The sequence below is a fragment of the Littorina saxatilis genome, linkage group LG3 (assembly GCF_037325665.1).
Source record: "Littorina saxatilis isolate snail1 linkage group LG3, US_GU_Lsax_2.0, whole genome shotgun sequence".
In the NCBI taxonomy this organism is placed as follows: domain Eukaryota; kingdom Metazoa; phylum Mollusca; class Gastropoda; order Littorinimorpha; family Littorinidae; genus Littorina; species Littorina saxatilis.
Window position 1 is genome coordinate 51,896,956 of NC_090247.1, and position 14,760 is coordinate 51,911,715.

At 41.4% G+C, this 14,760-nt stretch overlaps 1 protein-coding gene across 8 annotated transcripts in view; it reads left to right on the plus strand.

Annotated features, from left to right (window-relative positions):
- The first annotated feature begins 9,873 nt into the window (after positions 1–9,873).
- LOC138962626 (protein held out wings-like) overlaps positions 9,874–14,760 on the plus strand; it is a 51,876-nt gene continuing 46,989 nt past the window's right edge. For 3 of the 8 annotated variants that reach the window (XM_070334521.1, XM_070334522.1, XM_070334524.1), the window contains exons 1-2: positions 9,876–10,123; positions 14,677–14,751. In XM_070334521.1, the coding sequence (XP_070190622.1) occupies positions 9,997–10,123; positions 14,677–14,751 (202 nt within the window). In that variant the 5' untranslated portion in view covers positions 9,876–9,996. Of the gene's footprint in view, positions 10,124–14,676; positions 14,752–14,760 lie in introns of all 8 variants that reach the window. The other 5 variants (XM_070334523.1, XM_070334525.1, XM_070334520.1 and 2 more) reach the window with 4 other exon arrangements.

Sequence of the window (14,760 nt, forward strand, 5' to 3'; positions counted from 1 at the left end):
AGGGAGGGAGAGAGAGAGAGAGAGAGAGAGAGGGAGGGAGGGAGGTAGGGAGGGAGGGAGAGAGAGAGACAGAGAGAGAGACAGAGAGAGAGATAGAGGGAGATAGAGAGAGAGAGGTAGAGGGAGAGAGACAGAGAGACAGAGACAGAGACAGAGACAGAGACAGAGAGATAGAGAGAGAGTCTTTGGTCGGAACGTATCTTATTTTCTAAAAACTTGTCAAGTTTCTACAAAGTTACATCTTTTTAGCTGCACAGCACTGTTATTCTAAAGCAATGTTTGCAGCGATATGAAACCTTTATTCCGACGAGGTAAGCCAGTCCCGCAAATCATCAGTGAACCTTTTAGCAGCCCGACTCGTAGACCCCGACGTGTCAGTCGTGTCGACTTGTATTTTATGCGTTCTGCGCTTTCCTCTCACAAAACAACAGAATAGAAACAAAAGACAGTAAAGAAAAGAGAAAAGGGCAACCAAAACAAACAAAAAAAGCGCCGCTGCAATGGAGAAAAAAAAGTCTTTCTGGCGCGTTCTGCAGCAGGAATGTCAATCAATCTGTCAAGAGGGAAGAATTAGGAGCGAGGGCTGTCGGGGCTGTCGTTTGCACCCAACTCGACGAGCCTGGCATTCTCTGTCTCAGTCTTTTCTAACACACTGCGTTTTGGTCATTAAAAATCTGAAAATTGTAAAAAAAACATTTATTTTATAAAACGATCCAAATTAACAATCATCTTATTCTTCATCATTTTCTGATTCAAAAAACATATAAATATGTTATATTCGGATTAAAAACAAGCTCTGAAAATTAAAAATATAAAAATTATTATCAAAATTAAATTTTCGAAATCAATTTAAAAACACTTTCATCTTATTCCTTGTCGGTTCCTGATTCCAAAAACATATAGATATGATATGTTTGGATTAAAAACACGCTCAGAAAGTTAAAACGAAGAGAGGTACAGAAAAGCGTGCTGTCCTTCTCAGCGCAACTACTACCCCGCTCTTCTTGTCAATTTCACTGCCTTTGCCACGAGCGGTGGACTGACGATGCTACGAGTATACGGTCTTGCTGAAAAATTGCATTGCGTTCAGTTTCATTCTGTGAGTTCGACAGCTTCACTAAATGTTGTATTATCGCCTTACGCGACTTGTTTAAATGTTTTGTCTCTGGCTTTCCCGAGGCTGTCGCCGGAATGTGTAAATAATGCACCCGGGCATGCAAGCCTCTCCAACAGTCCTAGCTTGTTGGGTTTGTCGTGCCGTGTGTATTACAATATCTGGGGGTGCCGGCTTTGAGCAAAGACGAGGGCTGCTGAATAATTCAGGGTGCTCCATCGACTTGTATTGTCCACTCTACGCTATGGAACGGCCGTGGCTGCATGGACGGTCCCGCTATTGCTGTATAAGAACGATCTACTGAAATAGAAAAGAGAATGAAAAATTTCATCCATGATTCTGTAGTTTCTGGCACCACTGGAGACAGATCGAACACATACCGTTCAGTGAACCGGCGTCTATTGTAAAACCCGAAGCGTAACACTGAAGTGGAACCTTAAATGTTCTGCTTTCAAGAAAATCTGTCGCCATATTTTGTTAATCATATTAGCCCCGCCATGAAATAACAGGTTTGATTATGTGAGCACTTGTTATAAGTTTTAAACTTGTGCTCCTTTGTAAGCATGTTGTTGTATTATCATGTATGGGGTTTTATGAATAGAAAATTGTTTAAACCAAGTGGAACCTCTGTTTTGAGAGGCCTCCGTTTGTATTAAGACTCCGTCTACATTGAGACCTAGTACCTGCCTGATTTGTCAGAATTTCAGTCTCTTCATATTGTCCGTAAAATATCAAATATATTTCAAAATGCCCTCTCTGTTACGACCTACATTTTTAGAACTCTTGAGGTCTTTAAAAGCAACAGAACTCAAACATCAAGTTACAGTATTTTAGAACGCCAGACCCACAATTGTTCCCTAACTTAATGAGAAGAGGACTTCGCCGCTAAAGCTAGCTTTTAATAGGATATCTTGAAAATATGGATCTTGGAATTTATGGAATTTACCTGTCAGTTTTCGGACCTGACAAAAGAATCCCCGCAAATAGTGTAATGGTCGTGGTTTGTTATGATCGAGAAAACCAACGATAGCCTTCCCTAGTTTAAAGGCATACTAACGCACTCCCGTGTTTACAAAGTGTAGTTTGCCCACAATCGATGTCAAACGCACCATAAGACCATATAATGACGATACGTCACCATGCGCGGACCATAATACATGCATTACAGCTTGTTCTAGCCTCTGAAAAAGTGAGGATGTCAACAAAGCCGCGGTGTTCTTTTATGATGATGTATAACGATTAAAACAAAAAATTGATGCCTAAGTAAACGGTTAGGCGTTTATCTTTGTGAGCATTGCCATTTTGATATTGTCAGAATTATAGACCACCTGGGATGTTAACGGCATCTCAACCACTTGAAAATAAGTCGGAATATAAACGTAAGTGAAAAACAAGTCACGTGAAGCGATAGCAAAACATTTATTTAATCAAGTCGACCCCCGTAAACTGAGACATAAAGACCGGACCGGGTCGTAGATTGTTGACCAACATTTCAAAAGAGGTCATCAGAGTGGCGGATATGACAACATCAACGACACTTGTCGGAAAAAAAAGGGGGGAAATGTAGGAATATTATCTGGAAGAATAATTATTCACATGTACAGTGTCATAAAAGTCTGCCGTCCACTAGCTTATCGCAATCGCTATGCACACTCATACACTGATACACACACAATGCACCACCACCCTCGTCTCGGTTCCCAGTATATCTGACAACATTTGATCAAAATTTGACTCAATATAAAAAGCTCTCTTTGTCTCTGCCTCCGTGATTATCAGTAACGAACACGCACACACACGCGCACGCATACACACAAACATTGGCACACACACTGGCACACACTGACATACACCCAACCACACACACAGGCACGCACGAACGCGCGCGCACCAATCTAAAGGATGATTATCGTCTTATATGCAGACTCTTCTATTTTAGACGCAAGCAACTGTTACTGTGATTGGATTGATTGCTTTGCCGTCGATGCATCCAAACTTTGATGCCACGTGTTTTGATTTCGTTCACTGATCCGCCCTTGTCGTGAGTATGATATAACCTTGAAAGCTTGAGCCATGACGACACACACAGACACAGACAGACACACAGGCAGATGGGCAAAGGCAGACACAGACAATATTTTGTGTTTTTCGTCGGTTACGAACTATAGTGAGGGAACAGGGAAATGGGGGTGAACAGAAAAGATCAGTCAGAGAGAGAGAGATAGAGAGAGAGAGAGAGAGAGAGAGAGAGAGAGAGAGAGAGAGAGAGAGACAGAGAGAGACAGAGACAGAGAGCGGGAGACAGACAGACAGACAGACAGAGAGTTGCAGACCTAAAGAGAGAATTTATTTGGAGAGAGATAGAGCAAAAGAGAAAGTGAGAGAGAGAGAGAGAGGGGGAGAGAAAGAGTAAGAAAGAGATCAGCTGACGATATTATCCAATTACATGTATATCGGTACTTCGATATTTACAGTAAACTGTAAGGTGGCATCTACACTACAGTATTATAATTCACAAAGAGAGAGAGAGAGAGAGAGAGAGAGAGAGAGAGAGAGAGAGAGAGAGAGAGAGAGAGATACTGAGACGGAGAGACGGAGAGAGACGCGTTGAGAGTTTATTGTCCTCAGCTTTAAAAGCCCTTTAGACAAGGGGATATAATTTACAGAAGAAGTAAACATAACCATCTCTGCAAACACATCCACACACACACTCTCTCTCTCTCTCTCTCTCTCTCTCTCTCTCTCTCTCTCTCTCTCTCTCTCTCTCTCTCTCTCTCTCTCTCTCTCTCTCTCTCTCTCTCTCTCTCTCTCTCTCTTTGTGAATTATAATATGGCTGTAGTGTACATGCCACCTTATAAGACTTGTTTTTGAGATAGATTCATCTGTGTCCTTTTTTACATCATATCTGTCAGATAGGAAACAAGCAGTCTACCTAAACGGTTCATATTCATCACAAGGCACTGTAAAATGTGGAGTCCCACAAGGTTCTATCCTTGGTCCCTTACTGTTTGGACTATACATTAATGATTTACCATTACACCTCAAACAAGAAAATGCTGTACTTGATCTTTTTGCGGATGACTCAACACTTCACAGCAGTAATACAGATATAAATCTCATAAGAAAAGTACTCCAAGAAAGTATAGCAAATATTAATGATTGGTGTAATTGTAACAGAATGGCACTGCATCCTAAGAAAACAAAAAGCATGTTAATAACCACAAGACAAAAACACCAGCGACAGCCTCTGAGCCTTGATCTTATGCATGGTACGGTTAGCATTGCTCAAGTCCATCAACACCGTGTGCTTGGAGTTGTAATTGATGATGAACTTAACTGGCGCTCTCACATTGATACAGTTTATAAACGAGTTTCTAGGAACCTTTTCTTACTTAACAAGCTCTGGTGCGTTGTTTCTGTGGATGCCCTCAAAATGTTTTTCCACGCACACTGTCTCTCTCACATTTGCTATGCATCTACTGTCTGGTGCAATGCCAGTGATGTTCATATAAAGAAAATAAACACACTTCACAAGAGAGGTGTAAAGTTATTAAACCGAGATCCCAATATGACTACTCAAGAAAAATACACTCAACTGAACATTCTTCCGCTACATCAGCAGTTCTTTTTAAATGCTAGTGTTTTCATGTTTAAAATGTACAACCATGAAACACCTTCATACATCCAAGACCTGTTTGAGCGTCCTCCTGGTAGAGCGAGGCTTTTGAATTATACGCTACCGCTCCCACGCATTGATTTGTATAAATCTAGTTTATCCTACTGGGGATCGCTTGTGTGGAATATACTTCCAATGTACTGTAAAACATGTCAAACCCTTTCATCTTTTAAAAAAAATGTTCGAAAATATCTTTGTCAAAAATAATTCTCTCCCTACGCTTTAAAATCATAACTATTACTGCATAACATCTTAATCATCATTTTATTAATCAATGAACCACGTTATTATAACTAGTGTTTTGTTACTTTTAACCTGATTACAAATTCTTAGTTAATTAGTTATTCGTTTGGCTGTTCAATACATGTTATATAAATATATAATTGTAATGTATAATGTCATGTATGTCTAAAAGGGACAGGTTGGAAGATTAGGCATTGCCTAAAACCTTTATCCCTTTGTATTAAAGTTTTGAATCTGAATCTGAATCTGAATCTCTCTCTCTCTCTCTCTCTCTCTCTCTCTCTCTCTCTCTCTCTCTCTCTCTCTGCCACACACGCATTGAAGCGCGTCCGCACTCGCGCTCACACACGGATTCTTCCTCCCAGTTGCATAACCATCATACAATAATGTATTAAAACTCGTAAAAAAGTCTAAAAGCATCAAACACATCATTAAAACTTAAAACATTAAGAATGTTACGGTCTGAACTGTGCTCACCGCAGCGACACGCAGCAAAAAATTACACGCGTGTCTGATGGGAGGATTTTCAGGAATTACTGCTACAGAGTTCTCCAAAGTCTTTTAATTCAGGCACAGATCGCTAGAGGATTTACCGCCGGTCACACCGATATAAATATCAAGCCATTTTGCAGAAATGCCGGTGCACAATCTGAGAGAGAGAGAGAGAGAGAGAGAGAGAGAGAGAGAGAGAGAGAGAGAGAGAGAGAGACAGAGACAGAGAGAGCGAGACAGAGAGACTGAAAGAGACATGGAGAGATCGTGATGTTATTTGATCATCTTCTCCTAATTGTGTCGGTAATTCGATACAGTCAAAGCAATCAGAAGCCGGTTTCCACACTACCTTCAGATCGGTAACAATGATTGTGTAGAGCGATCGTGTTTGGATTGCTGAACAATACTGTCCTTCAAGTGAAAAATGCATACTGTTATCAATCAAATATTCAATTAATCAACCGATAAAACGTTTCATGTGAGAGATAGAAGGTGAATAAATTGAAGTCTGTGTGTTTGCTTTCCGTATTGTAGTGTTGTTGTTGTGTTGTATAAATATTCATGCGTCACTGGCACAGGGCGACACTGGCAATGATCGATTTCGTCGAATTGGACTGTGCACATGATAAGCCGGGATGTCTCCTCTTATTCTGCATGTAAACCAAGAAATTCATATTGAACTCCGTGTGTGTGTGACCATCAAACTGAACTGTTTCCACATGCATATATAAAGACAATGTGATCACCCCCCGGCCCCATCCTTGTTCCTCTCTCGTTTTTTTCTCTGTTGATATTACAATCAATCAATCTGAGGCTTATATCGCGCGTATTCCGTGGATACAGTTCTAAGCGCAGGTATTTTTATTTTTTTAATTTTTTTATGCAATTTATATCGCGCACATAATTATTCAAGGCGCAGGGATTTATTTATGCCGTGTGAGATGGATTTTTTTTTTTACACAATACATCACGCATTCACATCGGCCAGCAGATCGCAGCCATTTCGGCGCATATCCTACTTTTCACGGCCTATTATTCCAAGTCACACGGGTATTTTGGTGGACATTTTTTATCTATGCCTATACAATTTTGCCAGGAAACACCCTTTTGTCAATCGTGGGATCTTTAACGTGCACACCCCAATGTAGTGTACACGAAGGGACCTCGGTTTTTCGTCTCATCCGAAAGACTAGCACTTGAACCCACCACCTAGGTTAGGAAAATAATGGGGGAGAAAATTGCTAACGCCCTGACCCAGGGTCGAACTCGCAACCTCTCGCTTCCGAGCGCAAGTGCGTTACCACTCGGCCACCCAGTCCACATACATTCAAGTCAGTCCTTGGACATCTACTTGCCTCCTATGTTCCAATTGGTTTGATTGACCTGACAGCTAAGCAGTTCTTCAATCTCCTTTAAAAAAAAAAAAGAACAGAAGTATATATATTCTAATTGTGTGTGTGTGTGTGTGTGTGTGTGTGTGTGTGTGTGTGTGTGTGTGTGTGTGTGTGTGTGTGTGTGTGTCAAAGTCGTAACTTTTAGCGACTGCAACGTGACAGAAGGCAAGCGTCAACAACCAGTATGTGTTTGTCTTTCTTGCGAACGGGGTCTCTTTTCCTTGTGTACTATTTGTCAAGGGTGTGTTCTTTTGGTGACAAGGAACATTGCATTGTTTTGTGTATTTGCATTATCCTCATGTAGTCTAGATCCAGAAAGCATGTACTTTCATACACGGCTTCCGTTTAACACTTAATAAACTGAATCAACACTGCTGACAGGCCCGAACCTACATTTTAGCTTCATAAACTCAATGTAACAGTGTTGGTGACTCCAGCATCGGGCGCCTTTTGCATTTTCAGTCACTGAATATTTTACGCGCGTCAGTGAGTGTGTAGTGTGTGTGTGTTTGTGCGTGCCTGTGTGTGTGTGTGTGTTTGTGCGTGCGTACGTGCGTGTGTGTGTGTGGCCAGTTTGTGGGTCAGTGTAACCTTGAGGCGCTTGCGGCACGCGCATACTTGATTCTGGCACCCTTCTCCTGCAGCCGGTACGACCACGTAACGAGTATCCTAGATGCGGTAGACTATCATGGTGATAATCACTAACACCTCAAAATTAATTTTGAATCAAAATCAACAAAAAACAATTTTAAGTGTTCCGCCAGTATGCCAGCCTCAGACATAGATGCAGACTGAGATTGATCCTGTATACTCATAGTTAGGCTAATTCTTCGGTTCTTGTGGTGGTTTTTTTTCTTCCTTAGTTTAGCTGCTACTTTCAGTGAACCTCTACACAACCTGTGACATTACAAAATAGTCGTGTGGGAACATTTTAGTTTTCAGTTGGTCTACCAAAGCCTTCGTCAAAACTCGGGAGATTAAGTCTCAAGATTCTCAGTCAGTCTCGTTGGTAACGATACGTGCTTTCATGGTCACAGTCTCAGCCCCGTCTAGCTACTTGTCACATTAGCAAGCCTAGTCGTTTTGAACAACATTGTTTTGCAACATAATAGCTGCGAGTGGCCCGGTAAAGCCTTCCTACACCCCCATCCCCCCGGCCCCCCCTGGGGGAGTCCACCTTCTTTTGTTCCCCTTTCTTGAGTCGGGGGAAGTACAAGTAGGGGCTCAACCAAGCGTGTCGGACCCGTGCAACACTACCACTACACAGCTTGGGTCCCAGCCCAAAGCTTTACCTGTTCAAGGTGTATAGCCAGGCTATACCTGCCTCGTCACGCCTTTCTGAGCCTTCGTGTCCCGTTTTCCGCTGCGAAGAGCGCGCTGAAGGAAAGGTAGAAATGTACACAATGGAGTCAGCCAGGCAGAGGCCGTCGGGTTGAATGGCGGGGACTGATGTGTGTTGTTGTGGAGTTTGTGGAAATGTAGAACATTATTTATATACCTGGGGACAAAAATTCGGTGACGATCATTTTTTTCTCTGTGTGTCAGTGTGTGTGTGTGTGTGTGTGCGCGGAGTTTCCTTGGTGTAAATATTGTTCCTCATATTCTCAGTGTTCCCCTCGTAACACCCCCCCCCCCCCCCCCCTCGTAACAGAGGAGAAGCCGTGCCCTGACCAGTCACACACCCCCCTCCCCCCCCCCCCCCCCCCCCACTAACCCACGAAACACCGACATTCTGAAGCGGGGTCATGCAGTCACTCACTCTGGCTTGCTAAGAGCAAAGAGGTCCAGACTGAATCCATTCTAACTTTCTGACATGCTGTGCGCAAACGTAACTTTAGCTACAATTAGAACTGTAAACCGATCTGCCTGTTGTACATATGCAGACAGTCAGCTGCTGTTCCCCGCTGCGTGGAGGCAGCGTGTCCATTCGTATGTTATTCAGTGCCACTGATCGGCGCCGGTGCTGGCACCTGTAGCCTATAACTGATTATATTGCAAAGAAATAAGAAGGGAATAAGAACCTTTCAAAAAGAAATCTCCACAAAAATACAACGAACAGGCGACATCAAAATAGACGACTATTTTTTTTGCTGAAAACTTGACTACAAAGTTTTTGTAAAAATGTAACTTATGTAAGCAGTCACCCCTTTTACCCCCTGCTCTCATCGCCGCTAGTTTTGAAAGCCCCGCGACTTCGAGCATGAAGGTGCATGTAAATATCCCGAAAATGGCAAAGTCTTGCTTTCTAATCGATGCAAAATATGAGAGAAACAAAAAGAAAACAAAAATCCCATAGTATTAATCAGGCTTGCCTGATAACCGTCTTTACAGCGCGCAAACTCTGACGTACACACGTCTGCTCGAAAGGTTCGTTTCGATCTCTTCGCTTCTGCGACTGCGGTGCCAGCTACAGGAATGCTCGCTCTGGCACTGCGCGCGCATGCCGCGGTCTCACTCGGCAAGTGCGCCTACAGACTGTGAAAAGTCGACAGGCGAACCGCAAATTCAACGACCTTCCTATTTTCACATACACACAAAAAGCCCAATTCATAGGAAGAACCACCAGCAGCTTTTGGGCTACCCGACTTCGTTCTATGCAGGCAAAGTAACGAAATTCCTGAAGTACCGCCTTCCAGTTTGACGAGTTGATGCTTTTCGTCTCGTCGCGAACCTCTTCGCGGTGTTGGACTTAGCCCATTGTGGAAGGGGGAGGGCGAGTTAGTGTTTGGTTCCGTTTCAGTGATTTTCTTCCTGCCTTTTTCGTACAAACGAAAGTGTGCAAATGATGTGGTGATGCTAAAACTGTGCCTAGTGAGTGTATCTCCTGACGATAAAAAAGACGCATATTCCTTCTTTAAAAGATTTTACAATCGGTTGCAAAGCTGAGAATAACCTGCCACCCCTATTCCCTGAGCAAATGCGCTGAACCGAGAAGACGCATGCGCTGTGAACCCACGTGTTCATAAACAAATTTTGATGGAAAGAGGGATCAGAGAACAGGAGTTGTGGTTTGTAGTTTGGAATCTAACCCTTCTTAACTCAGGTAGTTTTGCTACAGAGCTCAACGCTTCTTAACATGGGGACTGAAACTAACAAAGATGACCGTAACACGCCCGAGTACCTAGCACAGTTACTAAAAGATAAGAAACAGATACAGGCTCTGCCAAACGTATTCGTTCATGTGGATAAACTTTTAGATGAAGGTAAGTTGTCTTACTCTGCTTTAGATTTCCGATACACTTTATGAATTTCTGTTCTGTGAATACTATAGTTTTCAGGTGATACCTGTCATGCATTTGAATGTGTTTATTTGCTTTGTTTAGTTTCCCTCAAACTTCTGTTCAAGATTGTGTTCGATGCACGGCTGTGATACTTGGGTGTCATGGAAGTTTCGAAGTTAGTCGAGCACATTTTCTAAGGCAAAACAAAATTTCAAGCAATTGTAGAGCACCAGTAGACCATTGAAAAAGTAGAAAAAGTACTTCGCAGTTGTTTTAAGGCGAAATGTTGACGGCAAATGCTTTGCCAAAAACTTTCAGCCCGCATTCCAACACAGGCTTGCTCACCGTAGCGAACTCCGCCATCTTGAAACGTACACCCTTTCTGTGCCTGAGCACAAGCCAAGCATTTTAGTCAGTGAGGCGCATTTGTTGCCCTGCATTTCGGCCAGTAATTATTCAAGCAGAAACGGTGGCCTAGCTTCCTCAAGATAAGCTCTGCGAGCCGTGTTCTTAGCTAAGACTGGTGTGCTTTTGTACTCGTTTTGAAGCGAAGACAGCTCGCTGTAATAGATAAGCGTACCGTACCTACTGCTAAGTGCTAAACTACCTTAGAAGTAGCGTACTTGCCAACTTAAAAAAAAAAGTGTCCAGTTCCGTCCAAAACAGATCAGTGTGAGAGGAAGCTAAACCGAATGCAAAAATTAAATGTTTTCTGTGACTTTTCATAAGATCTGACATTTTGATGAGGCTATGCATCATAACCTCTTGAATAAGAACAATTAAATTGATTCTCACAAAGAGTTCATCCGACAGCAACAAGCTCAAAGTGTGAAAAATATATGTTTTGCAGGATTTTGTGAACCAGTATTCACATTCCTGTGTAGCTTTGTTTGCTGATAGGGAACACATTTTCTTTGGCATTTTCCAGTCAGAAAGTCTACACAGCTGACAGCACTCACTCAAATATGATAGATATTGATCAACAAGTAATTGAAGTTTAAAATAAATGAATGAAACGTCACTGCAATTCAGCAGTACAGCTTAAGTCGTCTCTAACTTAATTATTTACAAGTGTATGGTTATTCTAAATGCAGTTACGCTTCCAATGAAAAATTCTCACACACTTCAATAAGTACAATCTTTCTATAACAGGGTATATAAACAGTAGTCCTGAGATTTACCAGTGTTTGGGGAGTTATGCTGTTGATGGGTTTTCTTTGATTAATACCTTTTTATGATTGAAGGTATGAGAAGTCATTAACAATCTAATTTTGTTATTTATTGCTGATGTGTTGCTTTGTTGTCTTCGTTCATACTTGATTCAAATTCCACCACAAATGCCTGTACACATTTAATATTTTTTGTACACCTTTTTTGGGAGAACAAGCTTCAGCCACCATTTAATGGGTAATATTTGTACATATATAATTATAACCCTGTTTATAGATTTGTGCATCTGTGCATGTTGATTGACATTTCTTGTATGACTGTCTGTTTTCTCCCACTCTGTTTAAATAGCTTGTTTTAGGACTAAGATTTCTAAGGGCAAAGATGTATTGTCTTTCTCTTTTGCATATGAGATAACCTGTAGCTTTTTTGTATGATGGTAACACAGCCACTAGACATTTTGTGCGGTTTGTTGATTGAGAATTTGTAACCAGTTGAGAACTAATACCATCAATTTTTTGTGCTTCGTTTTGCCCAACCCTTTGTAATAATGTACCATTCTAGTTGGTTTTGTACTAGTTCTGAACTTTGTTCACACTTCATTTAAACTGACTGACCCCTAGCAGTGCACTAGCAGATGGATTTAGAGCATATGGTATCCTCTTTCCAAAGAAAAAAGGCAAAGAAGAAAACGCAGCAAGTGGTCAAGGTGTCTTTAGTCTGTGGCCATGCGCTCAAGTCGGAAACTTTTCTTGGATACTTTGGAGTATGCACCTCTGTTTTCTCAAATCAGCAAACCAAAGTCAGGCCCTGACGATTAATGACAAACAGGTAAAGTATCGTTAGCACTTGAATTTACATTGGCTGGATGCTCATACACATATTTCCTGTGTTATTTAAACATGCATACTAGTTATTTGATGATGTTTCTTAGGGTGGCGTTATTTTGGTTGTATTAATGGACCAAATGAATGTATATCGTCCGTTCCAGTGGAGGGATGCAGCTGTTGTTTTTTCATTTTATCTTTTTCTGTATTTTGTCTTGTTCTGTTTATTATTTGTGGTATTGGTCTTGCATTTGTCATGTTCATTCACTGGTGAGAAGCCATTCAAGTACACCATGTTCATTTTGCAGACTTCGTGAAGTTTGTCAGGTTGTGCTATTTTTTTTTAAAAGGCAAAGCGGATCTGTACAGGTTTACAGAACTTTACATTACACGTTTGCTGGAGCATAAGTGTCAGCTGTCATCATAGTCATAGTTTGTTAAAGTGTGCAGTTACTGCAGTTATTCTATCCCTCAGCTCAAATGTAATTTAAAGTGTGACTTGCCACTTTTTTTTTAGTGAGCTGAATAACTCTTTGTGACTATGACTGAGCTAGCTATGGGGCTGATATTCCCAGTTTACAGCTGAATGGAAGTCTTTTTTATTTTCCTTGATCTGTGGGCCACACTGTATTGGAATCACCTTCTGACACTGACAACTGACACACATATTGACTGAGTCATTGACACCAGAGGTGCCATACTTTTATAGCCCTATTTCAGTCACACAGTGAGTGCAGCATTTTTAAAGGGATACATGAGAATCGACGTTCATAACGCACACAGATAAGACAGTGTGTGTGCATTCATTCCGATAGTGCCTTCCACCTCGTGAATGTGGAGAATGCATACAGGAAGTTTTGAATGTGGAAATACATTGGAAGTTCTATGGAGTGTACACGTAACTTGGATCTACATCAACTCTCAGACCAGTGTCCTGTTTTATTTAAACTCAATTTTCTGTGATTTGAAGTGCTGAGAAAGACAAACTCCAGTCTGGAATGCTGAACCCTGTCGATTTGTTCATCTGACAATGACATCTTTCATGCAGAAAAGTCCGACTGAAGAAGTTGATAACTTTTTCCTGGCTGCCGTGAATGTGATCGATTGTGTTGCTGATGTGAAGAAGACAGGCTTTGTTCAACTGGCTAAGAACTTGCACAGACGGAGTACTTGGGATTGGATGTATGGAAGTCTCTCACTGGAGTGGCAGTGCAGGAAATTCTTGGACTTGGAGTACATGTGTGCTGTCAGTCTTTCCACTGTGATAGACAGCTTGGGATGGTGCTGTTTCCTTTGGATAAATGTGACGAGTTTGCACATAAGTTTTTGACATTTCCTGGCCTTTTGGTGTGGAAATTTATTGTTCAGTTGAATGTTTTACCATCCTGGAATTTGGCCAAAGAGGCGTAAAACCACAGAACCTGTTGCATTTTATTTGAAACATTAGCCGAGTATCTCAGCAACATAACTTCAATGCTGTCGACTGACAGTGACAGTAAACTGAGAATACTTTTGTTGTTGTGTTTTGTGTGCCATAAACCAGCAACTTTGAGTTTTTCAAACCGGGTTTATGTGTCGGTGTATTGTGTTTCGTATCATATCAACATCCCTCTTTTGGCAATTTCTACCTGTCATTTTTTCAAAACTATCTTTGCTTTTGATTGAGAGCAAATGATTTTGAATTATCTCTACAAACAAAAATTGAACAGCTGACGGAGCATTGCTGACTGCAATAAACCTCATATTTTCTTTGTGTACATTGTGTGTTTATTGTTGCTGTTATTTTCATTGTATGGTATATAGATCTGCTGTGCCTTGTTCATGATTTGTTCCCCCTTTCCTCTAGTTTCTGTTTTTGTCTTTTATCAAGTTTATTTGTTCAGTTCAGTAAAAATAGAATCATGCAGCCATCTTGTCGGCAACATTTATGCAAGCAAGTCAGAACTGCATGGATTTCCCTATACCTGCAAGGGACCAAAATGTTTCATGGGTTACAGTAATTGTCAGCAGCTGACTGTGTGTGTACAGGGGGGGAAAAACTGTTGGAAGTGGCTAAACAGGAAGGTCTAAATTTATCTTAGACAGCTGCCTGGCTGGAATGCTGTCTTTGAGTCTGGCGGAAAAAGAACAGACTTGGCCCAGGTTAGCTGGAATTTCTTTTAGATTTAGTGCGCTTCATGTCGTTGACTTGCTTTTAATTTTTGTTGGACAGGTTTGGCTGCATGCATGAAAGAAAGCCTGGCTCAGTAGGATTTTTTTCTTTCTAAACCCCGTCTACTTGGTTAGCAACTGGGCTATGTATAATTTCTACATAATAGAGTTTTGTCTTCTGGTAATAGACAAGGGTTTGTCATGATTCATTATCAACCTCCCCTGTGGGAATGTAGGATGTCACCATAGTGACGCTTTGGTGTCCATGGGTCAAGCTCACTTTCAGGAAATGGAGACAGTCGGAGCATCGTTTTTTTCCCGTTTTTTTACACCTTCATTCATATTATGACACTTGATTGATGTTGGTTGGCTGGTTGTGGTTTTTTTCAGAGATAAACAGGGTTAGGGTTTCATTGTTCCACCATCAAAGCAAGAAGGACTTATGTCTTCCCGAGGCTCTTGGACCTGCAGTCA